Source organism: Cydia strobilella, chromosome 6 (genome assembly GCF_947568885.1).
Source record: "Cydia strobilella chromosome 6, ilCydStro3.1, whole genome shotgun sequence".
NCBI classification, from domain to species: domain Eukaryota; kingdom Metazoa; phylum Arthropoda; class Insecta; order Lepidoptera; family Tortricidae; genus Cydia; species Cydia strobilella.
In genome coordinates, this window is record NC_086046.1 from 3,799,689 (window position 1) to 3,823,076 (window position 23,388).

Here is a 23,388-nt window from a genome sequence, read left to right on the forward strand (position 1 = left end):
TGAATAGATTGCATCTGTATTGCGAGATAGATACACATCTTTGTCTCTTTCTTGCGCAGGGCCATAGACTCGCTCACGGTTTCAGTAGTTTTTTAAATCCGCCATTTTCATTCATTCTCTATTCTTTCCCTTTCGTCATATGGCGTGCTAGTGCGTTTGTCCGCCATATTAAATGAAATCAATAAAATAAGACAAAATGTCGCCTTACTAGAGTGCGTAAAAATATCCAACAACATCCAGTAATTGTGTGATTAAATCATCAAGAGGATCACAATGGAGAATTCCTACGGTGTGGGGGTCGTTAACAGATACGCTCTTTTTTTGGACGATGAGTCCGATCCTCTTGATGCGTTAAAAGCGCGAGAGCAGGCCAAGGAGCTCAAAAAGAAGACCAAAGAAGCCGAAAAAGAAAATAAGGGCAAGCCCGAATCCAAGCCTAAGGGTGGTACCGTTGCCGTCAGGAAAGGTATCAAAGAAACTCAAAATGTGAAGTCCCAAGACAATAAGAGCGGCGAACAACAAAAGAGTAAGGGACCCCCTCGTGCTAACGACCGCAATGCGGAACGTCCACCTCCGCGACGCCGCGAGGACCGGCCGCAGAACGGAGCCGTCGACAACAAGGATGGCGCGCCGAGGCCACCGCGTAGAGAATTCGGCGACCGCGAGCGCAGGCCTAATTTCGAAAGGCGTAACTTCAACGACAACGGCGAGGGTGCCGAACGTCGCGGACCTAGGCCTCCACGTGAGCCCCGCGATCGTGACGGTCCGCGCGGGCCGCGACCGCCCTACGATAACCGGGGCAAGCGCGAGTTCGACAGGAGGTCCGGTTCCGATAAGACCGGCGTGAAGCCCGTCGACAAGCGCGAGGGCGGCGGGCCTCACAACTGGGGCACCATCAAGGACGATATGGAAGAGCTGAACAAAACCGGATCCGAGGGCGAGGTCGGCGAGGAGAAGCCTCCGGCGGAGCCCGGAGCGGGCGCCGGCGGAGACGCACAGGCCGGTGCGGAGCCCGAGCGCGCGGCACCCGAGGAGGAAGTGCGCGAGCTCACGCTCGATGAGTACAAGGCGCTGCGCAACGCAACCCGCGCGCCTCCGCAGTACAATTTGCGCAAGGCCGGCGAGGGCGAGGATCTGTCGCAGTGGAAGAATCTCGTGATGCTCGAGAAAAAGAAGGAGGGCGGCGACGACGATGAGAGTGACGACGAGTACGATATCGCCGACTATCCGCAGCGCGTGGGTCGCCAGAAGCGCGTGCTGGGCATCGAGTTCACATTTAATGACCAGGCTCGGCGCGGCGCGGCGGGCGGTCGCGGCCGCGGACGAGGCCGCGGGCGCGGGCGCGGGGCGCCAGGCGCCGGGCCGGGCCCCGCGCCGGCGCCGCGCGAGGAGATCGTGCCGGAGGAGCGCCCGCAGCCGCGCTCGCACCCGGCGCCTCCCAAGGTTGATGACAGCAAGGATTTCCCCTCCCTCGGCTAGACTCAGTGAGCCTTTAACTCTTCCCCCTTTCGAAAGAGTACGATAGAAATACAAATTAAATACTGTATGTACCGTTATTTTTGAAGTAAATATACAAAATATTTACACAAGTGTGTATTATATTACATAGTTTAGTCGGTTTAGACGTTGATCGTCTTGAATCCGAGTCGACATTGGCAGGCTTGTTTCTATTCTAACTATATTGGGTTTGACTAATGCTCATGTTGTTGGACATGTTTGAGTGGGGGAGGACGCAATTTTATTTTGAAGATGCTGCGGTAATGCTGGATACTGGTCTATTGTAACAGTAGCTTTTATCATATTGTAATCACATCAGCTTGAGTTAACTTTAACAAGTTATTATGAATTAAGGTTTTAACTTGACTGTGACAAATTAAATTAACTCCGTCACAACTTAGTGTAGAATGTGAAGAAAATAACCCTTGTTGCATTTTATATCATGAGTTTGTGTTGACAAATGCAGACTGGGAACTGTAAATAGTTATATATGTTTAAAAGATAAGGTCTTAAAAATAACAAGGTTGATTATTGTTGTTACACAAACTTCTTGAAAAATAAACATTTTGTATGTGTGAATATTCTTTGATCATTACTAATGTAATTTACTCGTACTAACTTTTTATGAAAAAACAATCCAATAACACACCTAGTTATCCTCCCCCGAGCAAATCAATAACTTTTATGCATACTTTTGTATGTATTGGTTAATTACCATGTTGGATTGTAATCAACTGATCAATTTTGTTAAATTCTATTATATTTCTTTTCTTGTGGACCATATTCCAGTAGGCATGCATTGTTGCCATTATTTTTCCACTGATGTGACGAGTATTGTTCAATACGTAAGTGGTCGCGCGAGGCCGCGCTGCGGCTGACCACAGTGACCACATGTTGGTAGGAGTAGGGCATACGATAAAATGAAACTAGTTTATGTAAGTAATATTGTATATTGACACATTTTGTCACTTTCACACGAAAACAAATTACTTAAAATTTACACAATAAAACAATACACAAAGGTAGTTAAATATTCAACATAATAGAGCTATCACTTAAAAATAAACATGAACTCACATCAAAGTAATGATTGTAATGAGTACATAAGCAATAAATAGGGTATTTACATTTGTTCACGTCTTTAGGTGTTTTCTTACTAAGAACAAAGTTACTTTTTTATGATGCTGTATAATTTTGAGCATGATACATGTGTTACTTACAAAGAGCTTGTTTCATTTTTTTAAATAAAAAATAAACAGTAAGTTTTTCTCTTTCTGTCCAGCTTAACTTTGCAATTTATACAAATATGATAACAAGTATACTTTATTATGGGGCCGGTCATAACGAGGACATTTTGGCGCTTCTACTCACAGTTAAGCATTATGTGGGTATTAAATAGCTGACTAGCGCAGTGTAATGGAATATTTATGACATATTTTTAAAATAAACTGATATTACAGATATATATTTTTTTCAGTATTCTATTATAATATTAGTTTATTTTTACTGTTATTCCTATTTAGTAAGTAATCTAGGTGACTGCTGCCATGAGCGGAGCTGTCAAAATCTGGAAGGTTACAGCATATACAATTATAAATTAGTGACGAAAGCGTAATATCTAAACACGGGACCGATCCCGTTTCACAGCCACAGTACACTTCACTTACGATACAAGCGTTAATAAAGTACAAACCTCGAAATATAGGATAGGGTATCTAGGCACTACTCCGCTGTCTCAATTGACTACTATTTACATTCGGTTTCATAAATTTACGACACTAACTTAAGAGCGATACAACTGTATGGAAATGACGAGTTAATATATAGATTCGTAAGTATATAACGGCGGCCAATTAAAACGTTGCACATTTTAGAACCCGGTCATTGTCTCGTTACACCTTAAATTTGATACCGACATTTTCATAGGTCGCCCGTATCGCTCTATTGCATTAGGTGTTCGGAAGTCCATCTAGCACTCTCGCAGCCGCAGCGTTCACTCGATGCCGAAGGTGTTGGTCTCCTCGACGGCCAGCAGCAGCTTCTCGTGCAGCAGCTGCGGCGTGGGGTAGGGCGGCAGGTCGAGGCGGTTGAAGCAGGTGTGCGCGCGCGGGAGGGACTCCACGCGGCCCCAGCGCTCGATGCAGAAGCGGCGCGGGCCCGTGGAGCCCCGCAGCGCCGAGAAGCCCTCGTACGGGATGGACGACGTGCCCGTCACGAACTGGACCAGGCGCAGCCGCTGCTCGTTTGTAAACCTGTTAGACAACGGTACTTTAACATACGCTATTTCTGTCATATAATGCCATCATTGTTGACGGCGAGGCTCATTTTTTAATAAAACTTGACATTCTTAGGGACCGTTACCTACACCAATCTTAAGTCCTTTTCTTTTCATAATAATCATAGTTCTGATTTTGGTGCATTCATATAAATCATTTCCATTTGTTCCCGTCTGATGGATGGCGGCGGGGACAAACGGGAATACACCCTCAATTTGACCTTTCATAATCCCATCCCATCCGGGTAGTAACAAAAAGGATCCCACGTTTCTTATTAAATTATTTACATACCTATAAATGGGAATAATGATAATCTTAACCAGTTTTCTTTTCTTTACATAGCATTTTCGATTAACTCTAGCACCGGCAATCACCTAATCATTTAAATTGCAAATAATCTTTGGCAATTTCGCGACTCGTTTATCAAGTTTCCACATGTAGGTCGCCCGGCGACTAAATTGTATCGATACAGAATTGCGACCGCGATAAAAAATTACATAAGTTCATTTGTAAAGGGAGTGATTGAATTAGATAACGTGCCTATATATAGGAAGCTACACGCATTTTCATCAAGGTCGAAGCTCAAGATCGCGATGCATTCGATTGAAAATGTGGGCGGGTGTGAGCGCCAAATCTAAGCGCAGACATATTTGAAATTAGCAAGCCAAACGGGATAAAAAATGGGTGTTTCTTATTTTTGACTAGATGTCGGAGCTTAGTAGGTATGGTTTATTTATTCTTATTAGCTGGACTTTTTTATTTTTTCGATAAAATACCCGGCGCAGAATTTTTTCTAAAAAAAACTTTAACCCTCTATATGATGTGACCCTTTCTTTTATTGCAAGTTCCTACTGTTTGTAACTCGTATTGCTTTTTTTCTTTTTTCGAGCTCCTGGTGTCGCTGCCCAGGTGTCAGGTTTAAGAACAATGCCTACTGTAACGTATAAAGTAGTATCGTGGGACCGGTGGGTACCTGTCGATGGCCTGCCAGAACCACAGGATGACGGGGTGCGCGTCGTGGTAGCCGCCGCGGTACTCGGTGTGCGCGCGCCAGTCCGCCACGTCCAGCTCGGGCGCGCCCGCGATCACCAGCTCCAGCTCGCGCGCGTCGAACGCGCCCACCAGCCGCGGGTCAACTACCTGTACACAAAAAACGCTCGTTTTTGATAGACATCGTTTTTTTTTGGTCGAAGATGACGGGATCGACTTGGGAAATGATTATTTTGGTTAAAACATTAACATAGTACGATTATCATCAGGCCAGGACCTGATGATATATATGCTCGTGGTAAAATACCTCCTATCGTTTACTTTAGTGCCAAACTATATAACTAAGCAGGTTTTGCGCCTTCATGATGATTGGAAGATTTTGCTGCGTAATAACTTAACCTATTAACGTTATTAGGTAAATGCGGAGAATTTAACTAGGGCGAGTTTGTCTTCAAGTACTCGTTAAGTTCATAAACGGATGAGTAGGTATTATGCTACTCTCAGTATCCTCTTGTTACGCTCCGTGACATGACGGGCTAATAGTCAGTTAGCCGCTGACTGGCAGTTCTCAACCTCTGAGCTTCATTGTGGATTTACCTCATGGAAGCCTCGCACGAGCCACTCAGTCTGCTCGGCCACGCCACGCTCGACCCTCCAGCGCACCACCCGCTCCAGATATTCTTTCTTGTTCCGCTCCGTTACGGGCACATCGCGACCGCCCGGTTTCAGCTCTCGTTCCAAAACGCGGCCGTCGGCAAGACGTTCAGACACCGCGAATGTTAGCTCTAAGGATGACACGCAGCGGGCGGACTGGAAATAAATAGTCGGATCAGAAAATGTTAAATGATGGGTTTCGTGGACTTCGCTAGTTGGAGACAAATAGCACTCCTTTTATAAGTAGGTATTATACCAGAGTTTTAACTATAACATCTTAAAATAATGTTCTGTTCTTTATAAACCCGAATGGAATCGGATTTGACTACTTAACCGCTGTCACAGGGAGCAAACTATAATAAAAATACCTATACATAATACAAGAAGGTGAAACTTTCCCGTATAAATAAGCCCCTCAAAGACAAAATTTGTGATGGCTTACTTAAAAACCGAATGGTTTAAGAATAAAGTTAAAAGAAGCGTTAAACTGCGATAATAACTAACTATTTAAGTTATTCGTCTTGAATAAGTACTTAAGTTCTGTGTGGCTGTGCTGTGAATGTTCTTTTATAGATGTGCAAACTAAGTACCTATATATCTACTGAGATAACATTTGTTATTCGCATGCGAATGCATCTGAGCTAATATTTATTTAACTTATACCTGTATATGTACAACAAAACAATTGATTAAAACATAGACTTATATTGACCGGGATATGGACCGTGATTACCTTTTGTACTGTTTTTGAGCTGATATTTCGACGCCGTTACATATCCCGGTCAATATAAGTCTAGTGAAACTAACCGTGAATCATTCAAAACTCTGATTAAAACATTTTTCTCATACTTGTTATACCTAATCGTGGTGACAAATTACCGTACGTAAATGTCGTAAATATGAAGCTATTATTATTGTCGAATAAAGCAACACAGCCAGCCAACTTATCTTGAAGCGCCGAGTCGATGCCCTAATATCTCTAAAAGGCGAGTTGTTATACCTACAGAGCCATATTAACCCAGGCATTTCACGCCAATGAAATGAAATGATCAATTTCGTAGAATTTTAACTTCAGCGAGTAACGTGATATGTGTCAACCATGTGTCAACTATGTAGGTAAGCATAGGAAAAATAGAGTGAAATTATTGGCAAAGTGCCAAAAGCCTAAAAAAACAATCATAACATTTGGGACACTGACACGTTACTCGATCTTTGAATTATTGGCCAAAAATAGAACAGCATTGGTGTTTTAAACGGGCTTCATTTGTACGTGTTGTTTTAGAACAATATTAAATAATCGTAAATAGATTTTACAGTACATATGGTGCTACTTTCTCGCACTAGTGCGTAAAGTGCACTTTTTGTGCATATGTCGAAATATTGTCTTCGGTTACCGCGATAGTTACTCATGAAATAAAACTATAAAAACTTATAATACATCCCGACGTTTCGAACCCTTTACAGCGTTCGTGGTCAACGGGTGACTGAGGAAAAATCACAAAGTGCAAAAATACCCACATACTAAAAATAATGAAAAAATCATTGACTTTAAGGCTGGTTGTACATGCAAAATCGGTTCATAAGGCTAGTTATACACCACAATTATTTTCAAATAAAGATATATATACGCGATAAAAACTATGCCGGCTCCAACCCTACACCTCGGACCCGAGAAGATTTAATTCCCTCCTAAATTGTAGGAGGGTATCCTAATATATCCGAAACGTCGGGATGTATTATAAATTCAATATACGCGATATAATCTGTTTTCATAGTTTTATTTCATATGTCGAAAGTTTAAAGGGCCATATGTACTGTAAAACGTTGTTCGATACACGTGCGAATAGGTAATTCGCAACTCGTGTCGATTTAAAATACTCCCTGCGGTCGTGTTTTAATTTATCGCCACTCGTTTCGAATTTCCTCTTTTCCGCACTAGTATCGAAAATAACTATTTGAAGATCAATTCAATGTCATTTAAGTTCAAAAATATTTATCAGTACGGTTAATAGTGAGTAAAAACCGTACTGATAAATATTTTGAAATATGTCTCACGATAGTTTAAGTGCGATTAAGTTCAAAAATATTGTGTTTATGAAATAATTTGAATGAGCGTAGGCGACGTTAACATTGCATAATGTGTTGCATACAACATTCATAAATGGCCATGAAATACGCGCCTTGGCAAGTAAGTACATTTTTAACACTACTTCGATAAAGGTTAATCAACTAAGGTATCTACGATTACGATAATAATGATTAAAAAATGCACATGTATGCGTACGCTAAAATGAGTCAACAGTATCGAATGCCATAGTAGTCAGTGGAATTGTTCGACCGACGGAATTGTAAATTTGTGACCGGCGTGGTGTGATAACGTGAATAAAATTATCACCACGTGCTTTTCCGCACATGGCCAACGTCTGGTGGCGCCATCTATTTGCTTGCATGAATAACTGACATTTCAGCAAACGTTTAAAAGTTAAGTACCGGCGATATAAACATAGATGGCGCTAGCAGTATCAATCGCAGCTACTAAACAACGCGGCGCGCTTTCTTTCTTCCGTGATCGCTGCATTCGCAGCTCGCGATTGGGTTATTGTCATTGGCGTCATTGTCATTGCCATTGGATTTTTTCATTGTTACAATGGGCATAACCATAGATTAAAAACATTTTTTTTAATTTACCTGTAACCACCGCAGCGAGGCGGCGAACTGCGCGTCCAGCGCGTCAACGTCTTCTAGCGCGGGCGAGAGCCGTAACAGGGCGCGGTACAGGGCCCGTGTGAACCAGGCTTCTAGCAGGTACCCGTGTACCAGCGCCAGGCCTAGCACGCGGCCCGAGAAACGGAACCTGGAAATATAGTTTGTTAATAACGAGGCAATACTGAGAACAGTCACGGCTTCGCGCCGCGATTCGCGCACGAGTGTGGACGGAGGGCCCTTTATGGACGCAAATAGACAAATTTCGAATTTGACGTTCACAGTTCCTGTTTTAATACTTTATTAGAGAGAGAGAGAGAGCAGGAAAGTGTGTTTTTGTCGAAACTGATTACTTGATGGATGGACAGAAATTTCAGAACCAAAATCGACACATTACATTCGAACTAAATAGTTTATTTTATTTTATTGTGTGGTTAATTGTAACTAATGATTATTTAACGCATTCTGATAAAACAGGGACCTGCCAAGTGTTTGATAAAAATTATAACGTGCACGTGCGATGCGATACGGCGATAGCACTATTTTCGAGACAACATTATTGGTTACCATTATTACAACATCAACAGTGGCAACATTTGGCAACTTAGCGACAAAAAGTTATTTTAATTCAACAGCATAATAGCGAAACCAGTAAAATAATGATATCTATTGTGTACCTAATATACCTACATGATCCCAAATATTTTTGTAAGGATATATTATGGGCCATTGTTGTCTTTTTAAATAAATAAATTGAATTGAATATACCTCCAAAAGTGTACAATAAAACCTATAATTTCCTTAAAAATTCACCGTAAATCACATTCGTAATTTGACACTTAATAAAATAAATCGTGTAGGTACAACTATTGAGTTGGGCGACAAAAAACGCACCAACGTGAAATGCTCGACTGCCTACCGTGAGTAACACTACACCTTGTTTGCGGTAACGTTAGAACGGGACTTGGGGGTTAGGGCTGGGGCGTAAAAAATTGCATGCTGCGTGGGCCCTTAATAAATGTATAGTGGAATTCACAAAGATATTGCCTACGATTCAAAATAGTATTTTATACAATCGTGATATAATAATGGAGAGCTTTTCATTCGAGTACCGCGTTAAGGCCACGAAGCTTGCTGAGTGGCCTTATTGGGTACGACATTGAAAAGCTTGATTATATCACTATTGTACACAATACTTTTTCTACGAGTCAACAAAAATTATACTTTAAACCAGTAGAATAATATAGGGAAACATGAATAAAATGTTAGTTAATCGTTAAAAAAAATCGTGCTTTTCGTGTAAGTATAGTTGAACTAAATTACAGCCCAGAAATACATTAAATTTCGCTTTGATTTTATTTAATTTATTTACATTAATGAATTGACGTTGTAGTAAGCTAAGAATAAATTTAAAAGTGGAAAAATTACTGCCTTAGGTGAGACTTGAACTCACGGCCTCTGGATTAATAGCATCGATCGCAGACATTTCTGCTTGTTAAAAATTAATTTTGACGTTGTAGTATTAGGAGTATACCTGATGTACCCTACTTGTAAATGTAATTTACAAACGTTTTTGCATGTTGGCTTTATGTCGACTGAATACTGACTCTAAAACTGTATTAAGACCTAATTGTAACGTATTCTGGCAAATAAACATTTCTATTCTATTCTTTCATTAAATACATTAAAACATTTAAAAATTAAATAGCATTATTAAAAACAAAGAAAAAAAAATCAAATTAAGCTCATTTTAATACAAATATATGTCATATGATAAATAAAGGTAAAAGTCAACATTAAATGTCATTTAATGTCCTTCAATACCACTATATGTAGAGCAAATGTTATGATATAGTTGGTCAAACCAAATTGGCAGTAAATAAGAACCAAAAAAACCCTTTCCTCAAAAAAATCCTTTTTTTTTGGGTGCTAGTACTAGTGTAAGACGAAGATAGTATGATTATCTCTGTCTATGTTTGAAATGAGACAGTCCTTTGACAAACTATACAACGCCACAAGCCTCACAAACGACCCTATACTGTCGAGGAGGTGCTGGACCATTGTCTCTTTACAAGCAACTATAGTAATTATCATTAATTTTATAAACGTTTGCCTGTCACGTTTGTCGCAGGCCCGAGGCCCGAGGGTCAGTATAATTAACGATTAATAATGTTAAACCCAATTAAAACGAGAGTTATTGTTGGCGTTGGTTCACTGGCCCTTATAGGGTTACCGATAATTAGTAATTAGTACAGGGTACCGTTAATTGCGACAGTTTGTAATCGCAGATAATGGTACATGTACCTACCATAGAGTAGCCATTAGGGATTAGTCTCTGGCAATAGGGTTTTATACTTCAATTCCAAGAATCGGTTCTACTTCTCTAACTACTTATATTAAGTCAATTTTTCTTTCGAAATTTATTAAAACAAACAGTACACTCTGGCACAGCCACTTTGTGAGTAGAAAAGGAGGCATATTTAAAAACCGTAGACGCGACGGGTTGATGTAGAGAAAATTTGAATTTCGCGCCTTTTTCTACTGACAAGTTGGGTGTGTTCCAACTTAATAGTTTTTTTTCTGTATCATTTTGAGGTGTGTAATAAATAGCCTATTCCGTGTCTAATATGTATTACTTATTGGTAAACTAGGTTCAGCCCGGGACTTCGTTTGCGTTTTAAGCGTTAAGAGGTAACAGACAAACGGACAGTGCTACTTTCGCATTTATAATATTAGTAGGGATTCAGACAATGTCTCTTCGACTGTAAAGTTGTTGTTGTATTATTTTTGCTTGAAGTTGTTTTTGTAATCTTCTTTCTTTAGAAAACATTATTAGTAAAAGTTTTACTACATCCACTATACTTTTTAAATAACTTATCGAAACTACTTAAACGCGAGTTACAAAATTGAATCGAAGACCAATAAAATAAGTACCTTGTCTGTATTAGTACATCCGCCGTTTGTCTGGCGCTATTGTAGCTATGTTATACTCGTATGGTAGCCAATATGAGAACAATGGTGGCTACTGCATAACGGTTTCCGGGGTGCCATTCAGATATAAAAGTAAACGAACGGACGAATTAACAGTAATTTAAATTAAAAGTGTAAATAGTACAATAGTATATTTGTTTATTAGTAAGCTTTTTTGCACAACTTTGGGAACTAATCAAATTATATTTATCACATATATATATATTTATTTGTACTCTTTAAATTCAAACCTAAGTCTTGGGCATACACTAGTTCGATTATAGTGCATATAAAATAAAATAAATAATAGAGTAAGAAACTGCATTATGACAATTGATCGACTTTTTACACGAGAAAAAAAATGTGCATTAACATTGTTTGTATTGTTAGATAATTGCCATCAATCGGCATTGTCATACATGTCATATGTATGAGAAAACGTAATTCGTATGATTGCGGATAATTGGACAGATAACAAGTAGGTATGTGTGTATTGATCCGTAATGGCGCTCGTTGGCGGTTCCGACAGATTCAATCATAGTGTTTATTTTAAATTGCGTAAAATGGATTTAACCTTTAAATGCATAGTGATGGATGCAGCGTACACAACAAAAACATGTAATTTTATACGGTATTAGATAAAATCTATTTGTTCCTATATATTATTTCAATAGTAAAACTAATCCCTTTTTCTGATTTTTAATTTAAATTTACGAAATATTTAATTTCTTATATTTTATTAAAATATGTACATCATATTTTACAATACATCAATTACATAAAATCATTACATTATTTACGCGACAACATAAAATTATAACCTTATAGAATAAATTACAACTAAATTACCAGGGTGCCCATAATGCTGGCTACTGCCAGCTGGCTAATGACAGATAAACGAGCGAGAGACAGGGAACGCCAGTCTTCCATTTTCGAAGCCTCTTCAGCATAAAGAGAAACAGAAAGAACAAGCATTAAGAAAGATAAAAAAACTCCACTCACCACTCATGATGGTTGTCGACAAACGCCGACATAGGCGACACGTGGACCGTGTACGTGTCATTGGCAGAATACTCGAACAGTCCATAGTACGGGTTGAACAGCTCCCGCGACAGAAGGAAGAAGAACTCCCGACTGGGCCCGCCGTAGTCCAGGCCCTCCTCGCCATCCCAGAGTACACAGAGCTTGCCCTTCTGCAGTTCCTTCTTGCCGCAGGACATGATGCGGCGGAACGCGTCTTCAAGAAGATGCTCGCGACGGATGTGGAGCCTGAAATTTGAGGGGGATTGATTAGAAGACAGATTTAAGTACATTTGTTGGTCATCTAGCCCCCCACATATCAAAACTTGTTAAAACAAATGCAATTTGCTTTCTGCCTCTGGGCACCTGCAACACCAGAGGGGTTGTAAGTGCGCTGCCGGCCTTCATTTTTACTCAATACTCCCTCTGAAAGGTAGTATTTCTACCGCCATGAAACCAATCAATCAGAACAGTTACTTTCTCGCTGAAACAGAATGCCTGCCAGGGGTCTATAGGGTAAACTATTATGTAGCTGTAACTCACTTGAGTTTCCCCGGCCCCTGCCCGTAGCCCTTAATCTCTAGCTTCCTATAAAACGCCCATATCTTGGCCTCAAGTCCGGTCGCTGCGGTGCGAGCCTCACGCGCTTGCCGGCATACTCATGATCTCCTTGAACAGGTTTAGATGAAAGCATAATAAAGTTGTAACTCACTTGAGTTTCCCCGGCCCCTGTCCGTAGCCCTTGCTTTCCAGCTTCCTATAGAACGCCCTCAGCTTGGCCTCGAAGTCCCGTCGCTGCGGCGCGGGCGCGCGTGTGCTGCGCGCGGCCGCCGGCGACGCGGCCGGCGACGGCGCCGCGCGGCCCTCCGCCGGCACGTAGCTCATGATCTCCTGCTCGAACAGGCTGCAAGAGAAAGGGATGGGTTATTCCAATGTGCATATTTCTACAAATCGATCTCAAGATCCCAGAACATTTTTACAAGCTTTTTATTAACTTGCACTGTACCTATGTACGGGTCAAATCTTGCAAGTTAAATTTGACCCACTTCCCGACTTCCAATGAAGCTGAAAATTTGCACACAAATGTGAGTCGGGTGACAATGCAATATTATGGTACCATCGAGCTGATCTGATGGTGAAGACAGAAGGTGGCCATAGGAACTAAACAACGAAACCTAATTGTGTTTAGGGTTTTTAGAATTGTCTCGGTGAGTATTAGTTACCTGTGGGACGAAAAGTACAGTCAGCAATAAAAAAACTTGTACCAAAAATGAAAATTTTGCCAAAAATTTATTGATTTTCGATTGGTATTTGTCGATAAAGGATTAACTAATTAAAAAGTAAAATGTCAACAAAGTTGACTGCTAACGTTAAGTTACTTACATTTAGATAGCTGAGTAAGAAGATAATCCTCTCTTGTGAATTAATAAATTTTCTTGTAAAATAGAACTAAGTATGTAGCTAGTGTTAAATTTCCAATAAAGGAAAATTACTACACGTAACTTTGCTAATCGTGTGCTAAGCTTTTCAAGTACTTAAAGAGGCTTAGGTAAAAGCCAAAATACTTGAAGTTCCTGATTTATAGGAATCGATAATTGGCTATTTAGCGAACGGTCAATAAATATAGATCGCAGAGATTGGTGTCGGTGCGATTTCCTCTGCGCTGTGACGCAAGCACTTTCGATAATATCCCGATAGGCAATAGAAATCGAGGTACTTGCTTGTAGAGTTGTAACTTGTAAGGATATTGTGGTCCTGTTTTTGTTGATGCACACTTGTGCAATTTAGAAACGATTCTATTTAGAAGTACGTGGGTTATTTACATGAAAGAAGATTACACAAGAAGAAGAAGATGAGATAACACAAGCCTCCTTTGGCTTACCGTGGGACTTAGTCAATCTGCGTAAGATTGTCATATAATATTTATTTATTGATTTTTATTTATTTTATTTATTTTTGCCGAAAAGCACAATCTTACTTTTAGTGACCATATTTAAGTGGCTATGTAAGTTAGATGTAGAGGATATAATTGATATTTAAGTACATCGACATATTAGGTACCATCAGCCGCAACAGTGCATGGCGAATTTATTAATGAATTTATTCATAATTTCTCCATGCAATTTCGCAGCTTACTGTATATGCAATGGAATGAGATACTTACATACGAAGATCTCAATAAAAGACCCTATACTTATTTTGTAGTCTACATAGCGACTATAAAACTCAATAACGTAACCTACCTACCTATCATTTCGCCAAATTATGAAATAAAAAAGTAAGTTAAGTAAGTACAATGCCAACCTTAAGTCAATCGGGTTAGGTTTATATTTATAACAACCATACATGTGCAGGTACCTACGCAATTAATTTCATCTTCGTTTGGATCATGCCATCAAAGTTACAACTGACATAAACCTTACTGCAATAAAATAAGGTCTGCTATTGGTCACTTAAGTTAATGTAATTAAAACAAAACAAGCACCACGTGTGAAAGTCGGCGAACTCGAGTAACATAGCGTGAACTATTAAATTATAATAGAGAAGGAACCGGCTAATTGCTGGCCTCATCAATCCTGCAAGCTGCAAGCGTGGGAGGATCGCAGCACGACAATACTTGGATTATAGGCTGATGCGGGAAGGTGAACATTACTTACACCTCTTACTTTTATCTATTAAAATCTAGTTCGGCTAACATACTGTCTGTACGTGAGGATTGCGAACTGGCAGTCACTCCCAATTGTGATTAGTTACGTAGTGTTTTGAATTTTCCACGTGGAAAAAATGGAATAAATATATGAAAACCTATCGGTTGTCCTATAATATCCGTTGCTAAGCGCTAAGAAGTTATTGCAAATACATACATAGATGTATGACTAGGAACATAGGCTACCTAAGTGACATGGTTAACTATCATAAACATATTTATTTGTAGCTTCAGCTATGACGAGGCCTAGTACCATGCAAAAACGACTTCCCATTAAACCCACTTCGACTTTACGGCAGCATTTCCAGTCTTAAGGCTCCGTATCTGTTACAAAACGTTATGCAACCCAAGGCTCCACTTTCCCGTTTCCCGTGAAACGGCTAAAATGCCCACGAGGTGCAATGAACCGTAATAGATTATATCCAAAAAGAGGAGCGGAAGGCCGGCCCACATTAGACAGAGACAAAAAGCTCTGGGCTAGTAATACGAGTATAGTAATCGATTAAGGCGAGCGAGATTTAGGTGCTCCGCCCCTCGCTCGTAGTGGAGATTAGGTAATTAGTATAATTTCATTTGGGCCCCATGGCTGCGTTCCTTGGACCGTCTACGCTTAATCGCTGATAAATCTCGATTGAATATACCGAGTTTTTCTACACGAATCTAAAATTTTCTATATCAGAGCTTTGAACGACTTGCTAACCGGACTATATGTGCCATTTTCAACCAAAAGGGTGGTGCGTATTGTCGCTTGTCAGTAAGGCGTTTTTTCCATATAGCTCCAATTAGAAATCAACCTTATCAACAAGCGACAATGTGGTACCTTTTGGTTGAAAACGTCACATATGTTCGGCCCACGCAACACCCAACACAGAAAAAAAACAAGATCTCGTTGCTAGATTTCTGAATGCACCCTATTAAGCATCACGCGTCGTTGTTTTTTTTTGCTTTTCAGTTAGGTACTTCAGTGAATATTCTGAAATAAGTTGTACTACGTTCTAGATCCCGATATTTAGCGGTGAAGTCCATCAAAAAGACTTGAATGCACTCAGAGAGAACAAAGCTTTGGAAGGCGAAAAATGGCAGGCGGTCTTTGGTGTCAGCTGTCAGTCAATTCGGCTCGTTGCGCCCTTGCGCCCTTGCGCCACAGAAGTAAGTACCTTAAGTAGTCTAAAAATAATTGTTACCATTAAACAAATTATGTAACCTCAAAATCGTAGTCTAAACATCGGAGTTCACTTCAGTATTTCGCAGAAGGCCACGCCATTCGGTACGCCGTGCCACCCAAATGCAACCCGTTCCTTGTAAGGACGTCTTTCCAACGACGGAATTACTACTATGCGATTATTGTGAGGCCAACTGCAACATTTGCAACCATAAACCGATGGTATAAATGTCTTTTGAAGATAGAAAAGTGACCATGAATTAATGTACCGATGCCAAAGGCAGCGATCGAGGCTGCGCTGCATCCCAGTCCTTTCGTGCTTTGTCAATACCTCTGTGCCACCTGGCCACACACGTCATCGACCGAATTTTCTTGAATACATACCTACATGCAATCATGAAAGGCATATCCATCCGTCATCGTTTCATAGTAAATAAGACTAAGGACTTAGTTATGCTAGGCTAGATCATTCTTTAGCTCAATGCCAATGACAGTAAGTGCTTGCATTGTTTGATCGATAGGTCCACAGTTATTTGTACCACAAAGGCTAATAATTGAGAAAACATTTCGGTGCGCACGCACAAGGCCGACTCCCGACGCGGTGGGAATGACCTAAAATTACACTGGTATCTAAAGAAATTCTTGGCGCGTTAGATTGTGCTTTGCACGAGCTGGTGCTTTTTTAGGATAACTATCAAACTCTACACTTTAGCTACCTTTCCGAGTAGAATACTGTATGTATTTTCTTTAAATCAGTAATACTTGAACCCCATTGACTCCTCAAGAATTCACCTAGCGTTATCTTAGGTTAATAACGAAAACGCTCACGGCGTTTTGGGCTAAAAAATTGATTTATGCCTATAATGGCGTTCACCGTCATTATACAAGCATCCGGTATATTCTACGCATATATCATTGAGCCCCCGAAAGTTAATGATTGGACGGCGCGTGCTTGGCCTGGGGGTACCAGAGGTGTTCTTGCATTTGCCTACCGAGCTGGCTTGCTTGACCGCTGCGCTTAGAGAAAACCAGCGTAAAAACGCTCTCTAGTTGTCACGGATCTCGAGGTCTCCTTACATTAGTTTGCCCTTCGCTGGTTCTCAAGAAGTCTTTAAGAATTACATGAACAGACTAGCTCGGTCACGCACCTCGACAGGTGTGCGAGGTGGGGCTATAGGCTCCAGGCACCAGCGATACTCTCCATGATAACGGCTGATGTCTTGATAACGATTTAGGCCTAGTGGTACAGCACCAGTGCCTTCGGCAGTTTTCGGCTACAGATGGCATTCTTTCTGTTACAAAGAGATCACAGATCGGTAAATATGAAGGTGAAATGAGATGCGAGAGTTAAGCAGAGAAGAATTTAAGGATTTAGCCCTGATTCATTTGTTTCATCCGTTGGATTTATGCCTGTTTTAGAGACACGCTGACATATTGAGTTCAATAGTTCTGTTTTTTAATGTATTTTTAATAAGGAATTTGCATGGCCATCTGCTTACATAAGGACAGGAAACACTGTGAAAACAATATAAATACATCAAGTTGGAAACTAAAATGTAAACCTTTGAAATGCACGATAAGTACGATAACACACCCATTAGACGTTAATACAGGAAACTCCAAATGAAGCCGAGCCAACAAAAACAGAGAGGTCCGATAGAAATGCAAATATAGATTAGATTCCATCTAGGGTTACCAGATATATACCTATTCTGAGTCCTCAAAATACGAGAATCATGGACAGAATTCCTGATACACAATCCGCAAGTTGGTCTTGGTAAAAAACCGGCCAAGTGCGAGTCGGACTCGCGCACGAAGGGTTCCGTACCATTACGCAAAAAACGGCAAAAAAATCACGTTTGTTGTATGGGAGCCCCCTTAAATATTCATTTTATTCTGTTTTTAGTGTTTGTTGTTATAGCGGCAACAGAAATACACGATCTGTGAAAATTTCAACTGTCTAGCTATCACGGTTCATGAGATAAGCCTGGTGACAGACGGACAGACGGACAGCGGAGTCTTAGTAATAGGGTCCCGTTTTTACTCTATGGGTACGGAAACCTAATGATCTTTGTGTTATAGAAAAAACGTTAAACAGTATTCAGTGTGTAAAAAATCGTGCCTTATTTATTTGAAAGCGGTAAAAAAATACCGAACTACAATATAAATTATGACATTTTCTTATGACACCCTAGCAAATATCTCACATCTCAGGAAAAATCCTGGCGTCTGGTAACCCTGATAGAATCTGGATATCGGGACGAATGGACATCCTGCCGTTGCCTAGTGGTGTCGAGACGGCTCGGTCCCGTTTTCTGTCGTAATCGTTACTTTAACACGTTAAGGTGACACTAATGATTGCAGCGACCTCTTAAAATGTCTCGAGAATCTTCTGATAGACGTTGATCTGCTTTCCGCGCAGAGAAACCAATTCTTCCATCGTCTAGTTTGGAATTTGGAATATTATCGTAGCGCGAGGTAAAGTTTGCTAGAACTTTAAAATTGAAAAAGTTTGGAAGTAAGGTATGCGAGTTCATTCATTCATTCATTCATTTATTCCTTTATAAAACATAGTTTTACATGTCCGAGTAGGTCCGATATCAAATTCCACAGATCGAAATTACAGTTTGAGTCAATCAACGAAATACATAATTGAATAAATCGAAGAAGAGAACCGGCTACATGAAATAAATATCATTAATAAGTTGGTATTGGCATCTTAATGTGTAATCAAAAATTCCGGTGCCATAGCTCCGGCCACCTGTGATTAGAGCTCCCTAGCGTACTCGTAATGACTGCCTGCGCGGGCGCCGAGGGCCTCGGGCAACATGCAGCCTGTATCTTCACAAAACCTTTTATAACCGGTAGCTTACTTCATGTCTATTATAATTGTAGCTAGATGCTCGTAAGACTATAAGTAATCGGAGGTCAGACGTGAATTGGTTCTCCTGTAAGATTGGGTTGAAAAAGTTTTCTGAATAACCGACTCTGGCGCATCGCAGGTAGACGCAGACGCCTCGAAGGGGATAGATTAACGACAGATCTACACTCGACGCCATTTTTTACCAAACTTCATTACAACCCGCTTTGTCTGGATTCTTTATTGTCATTGACATTTGATTAGGTAGGAGTGACTCCAAACATTTCAAACTGCAGCCATTGTACCGTAACGCTCGAAAAGTATCATATTACTTCCGAGAATAATTCTAATATTGACACGTACTCGGATTCGGCTGTTCCAACACAATAGGCAGCGATTTAAGTTTTAAATAAAGTCTCCAATTTGGTGTTTACAATAGGGCAACCTTTTTAGAGTCGATACGTGCCTAATATTCTACAAAATTACTTCCTAGGACTACTATTAGCTTAAGAAACAAAAGGTTACAGCGGTTACTTTGTGCATTGACAATAACATTAATAAGGCCAACATTAAGACCTTAATTTCGTTGGCGAAGTATTGCTATTCAGACTTGATTAGGTATTAGTCATTCTCAGAACGCTAATTGCAGCTTCAAGTGCGTTGTTAACGATTTGTTGTTCATGATTTATTTGACTAATTGTAAAATAGCTACTATGAATTATCGTTAGCCCAATGAGTATTAAATACTGTAATAGTGGGTTAAGTTTGTTTTCACTTAGGTTTATATTCGTAGGTACGATAATAGTGGAGCGTTGAACATTATTTGTTAGCCTGTAATGATCAATAAAATTGATCATTGTCAATCAAAGGTATTAAAGGTTATTAGGTTGATTAGGTATTAGTATTCTAATACACAAAATAAACGGCATAATTTATTCATGACATGTAATGGTTACAGTTTACTTACTTACTTACCATTGGTTAATTACGCACTATCATTATTTTAAGTTTGGATACTATTTATGTATATAGTATAGAACTCGATAGCGTTACATTGCCGGTCTGCTCCGACTTCAAGTACCTCGGTTCGCTCGTACAGTGCGATGGCGATATTGACCGCGACGTGAAAAACCGGATTAGCACAGGATGGATGAAATGGCGACAGGTTACGGGAACCATTTGTGACGCCCGTATGCCCCTTCGGTTGAAGGGTAAAATTTATAAAACGATCATAAGACCTGTCGTCATGTATGGATCAGAGTGTTGGGCCCTAAAGGTGAAGGATGAAAAGAGATTGCATGTAGCGGAGATGAGAATGTTAAGGTGGATGTGTGGCGTGACGAGAATGGATAGGATAAGGAATGAGTATATAAGAGGAAGCCTGAAAGTTGCACCCATAACAGAAAAAGTAAGGGCAAATCGCCTAGCATGGTACGGGCATGTGATGCGGAGGGATGAAAGTCATGTGACGAGAAAGGTATTAAGAATGAATGTGGAGGGAAGTACGAGGAGAGGAAAACCGAGGAAAAGGTGGATGGACTGTGTGAAAGATGATATGAAACTAACGCAAGTGAATGATGAGATGACGGGTGACAGAGATGTATGGAAGAAAAAGACATGCTGCGCCGACCCCAAGTGAATGGGACAAGGGCAAGCGAATGATACTATTTATGTATACTGAAAATGATCTAGTTTTCAGTGCTCTTGAACGTAGAGGAATTTAGTTATGATTTGTTGCGGGAATCATGTTTTTCTTTCCTTGAATTATAAGTGCGATATTCCTCTGTATTTCAGATTATTCCCCGTTTTTTGAAGGGCTATTAGTAATTGATGAACCGTGTATCTACGCCCACAAATTACAGTTTCCCAGAATTTTACAAATTGATTTAGCTTTTAGATATAATCCAAGACCGGAATTAGGGGGCATTAAATGAGGGGTCTGGTGAGGATAATGATAAAGATTCGCTATAAATATAGATGTTACATATTTTATAAATTTATAAGTTATAACGTCATAACCTTTAAATGTTATCAATAAAAAAGAAAAGAATAAACTACATATTTTGGTAGAGGTGCAGAAATACTGCATTTAACATAATGGTAGGTTGGTAGGCCATGCAAAATTAAATCTTACATCAATGGCACAAGATTTCAAATTTTATAAATTATATTTATTTGTTTACAAATTAGTCCACATTTTACAAAGTAGACCAACAGTTGCCCTACAATACAAAGATAACGATAATGAGAATCAGATACGATCGCCCGGTATCGAGGAAAAGTGCTTGACTTTAAGGGGCCCACTGACTATCAGTCCGCCGGACGACATCGGCCTGTCAGTTAAAACAAAAATTTGACGGTTCCGAACAACTGACAGGCCGATAATCCGATATTGCCCGGCGGACTGATAGTCAGTGAGCCTCTTTATACTACTTTTTCACGGTTTGATACGCCGACTCATTCAACTATGCACCTTCCGCATTAAATAAATGACTGTTATAAACATTTGCACACATTTATTAGGTGTCCAGTGTCCTAGGAACAATGCCTCAGGCTAATTTAGGTTGAGACTTATGACTGTTTTAATAAATCCTATTAATAAAGTTTAAATAAATGAACACCTTTATTATTTAGGTAGGTATTAGCTGCCATGCACAGAATATCTAAAGTGTGGACACGATAAAATCTGGTCATGTATGATATGGTAAATCTTTTAGTAGAATGTGGATTTTTAAGCAGCACTTTTTTAAAATAATTCGTGTATATCAAACTACATAAAAAAATCTGTGACTTTCAGCATTATATATTGCACCATACTAATATTTTTGTAACGAACCAGTGCTAATTTACCGAACATTTCTGGACAGGTAAACAATACGTACAAGGTTTTAGTAAATTAGCATACGTACAATAACTGTAGCATTCTGTACATTAGGTTTTACGGTGGATATTACGATACGAAGGACTTCCGGACGGTGCGCATGCAATATTTGCACAACAGTATTGCGCGCTCTATTAATAAATATAAAGGTCATGTTGTTTCTTTTATTTTGTACATGTAAAAACTGTACCTAGTGTTAATTTTATATAGTTTTACACTAAATTTTCAACAAGGCGTTTTCATGTTAGCGCTGGTGGCCTAGAGCATGCGGATTTCAATCCGAAGGTCGCGGGTTCAAACCCGGGCTCGTAACAATGAGTTTTTCGGAACTTATGTACGAAACACCCGGGTATGTCCTTAAACTACGTCCGAAGGAGAGTTATGGGCACTGTGAATGACGTCTCGCTTTGTGTGGTAGGGCACAGGACAGCGGATGTCATTCCAGATCTAGGAGCCCAACTGGGGAAGTACAGAAAACCGCAGCCAAATAAAACTAGACCCTACTCTTAGTGTTGTGTTCCTGCTTCCTGCCGGTGACTAAGGTTGCCAGAGCTCAACGAGAGTGTTAGGGTCGGCAACGCGCATGGGAGTTGCAGGCGTACATAATTAAAAATTGCTACGGAGGCTGCTTAACATCCTTGTTTGCCACCGACGTAGTATTAAAAAAACATTTGATGTTTACCAGTCGCTTTTCGGTGAAGGAAAACATCTTGAGGGAACCGGAGTAATCCCAATAGGGCCTAGTTTACCCTCTGGGTTGGAAGGTCAGTATGGCAGTCGCGTTCGTAAAAACTAGTGCCTATGCCAATTCTCGGGATTAGTTGTCAAGCGGACCCCAGGCTTCCATGAGCCGTGGCAAAAAAGCCGTGACAACGAGAGGAAGAAGGCGCTTTCATGATATAATGTATATGAAAGGGGTAGGTGGTAGGTCCTGAAATATCCACACAATTAAACAGTAAAAAGGATGTGACATGTTTGTTCTCTACATAGTTATGCTGTCCGTACAAAGAGCAAACAACAGTGCACAGTGTTTGCCTTTTGTAAGTAATTAATTGCAGCAGGAAGTCAATGGACACAATGCGGGAGCCCAGCCCGACTGACCCCCCATCGCATAAGGACAATGTATAACATGTGTTGTATCAAGAAAAATTAGACTTAGTTACAATGGAGTAAGGTGCACAGAGTAAAAAATAAGTGGGGTAATTTGAACGTCAACTGAAAGCCGAGCATATGGCGGAATATCGCAATGTGTTTGATGTTATCTATTGAAAGTTTGCGAAAGGCTTTTAGCACATTTAGTCTCTTTTTTATTTATTTAACGACGAATGCACATATTATACATGTTCTGTCTGTGCTTTTTAACCGTCTGACTTTACGTCGAGCCGTCTGAAATTAATAAAATTATATAAGATGCTAGATTTAGGAAGATAATTCCATTATATTGTTAGCATGAGTTTAGTCCATATAAAATGTTAGTTAATGAAAACAAATTTAATGGAACTTATTAAGACATGTTTTAGCACTATTAAAAAAAAGGCCACCTGGTGTTCGTAGTGCTAAACTTCAAAGTATACTTAATCAATTTTATTGCTGGCATTTAAATATAATAGCTCATCTCCTAAATTTAACTTGGAAAAAATTAAGTATAATGATTGAAATTGGATACAT

At 40.0% G+C, this 23,388-nt stretch overlaps 2 protein-coding genes across 11 annotated transcripts in view; one reads left to right on the top strand and one right to left on the bottom strand.

Annotated features, from left to right (window-relative positions):
- The first annotated feature begins 96 nt into the window (after positions 1 to 96).
- Positions 97 to 2,076, top strand: LOC134741973 (SERPINE1 mRNA-binding protein 1-like). Its single transcript, XM_063674879.1, has one exon. It carries the CDS (start codon positions 274 to 276, stop codon positions 1,477 to 1,479), a length of 1,206 nt encoding a protein of 401 aa, XP_063530949.1. The 5' UTR covers positions 97 to 273; the 3' UTR covers positions 1,480 to 2,076.
- Positions 2,077 to 2,427: 351 nt separating this feature from the next.
- The window catches only part of LOC134741972 (E3 ubiquitin-protein ligase HECW2), a 143,880-nt gene continuing 122,919 nt past the window's right edge, over positions 2,428 to 23,388 (bottom strand). For all 10 annotated transcript variants that reach the window (XM_063674869.1, XM_063674870.1, XM_063674868.1 and 7 more), the window contains 6 exons: positions 12,823 to 13,014; positions 12,093 to 12,359; positions 8,106 to 8,271; positions 5,361 to 5,573; positions 4,747 to 4,913; positions 2,428 to 3,749 (listed from right to left, as the gene is read on the bottom strand). In XM_063674869.1, coding sequence (XP_063530939.1) covers positions 3,491 to 3,749; positions 4,747 to 4,913; positions 5,361 to 5,573; positions 8,106 to 8,271; positions 12,093 to 12,359; positions 12,823 to 13,014 — 1,264 coding nt within the window. In that variant the 3' untranslated portion in view covers positions 2,428 to 3,490. The remainder of the gene's footprint in view (positions 3,750 to 4,746; positions 4,914 to 5,360; positions 5,574 to 8,105; positions 8,272 to 12,092; positions 12,360 to 12,822; positions 13,015 to 23,388) is intronic.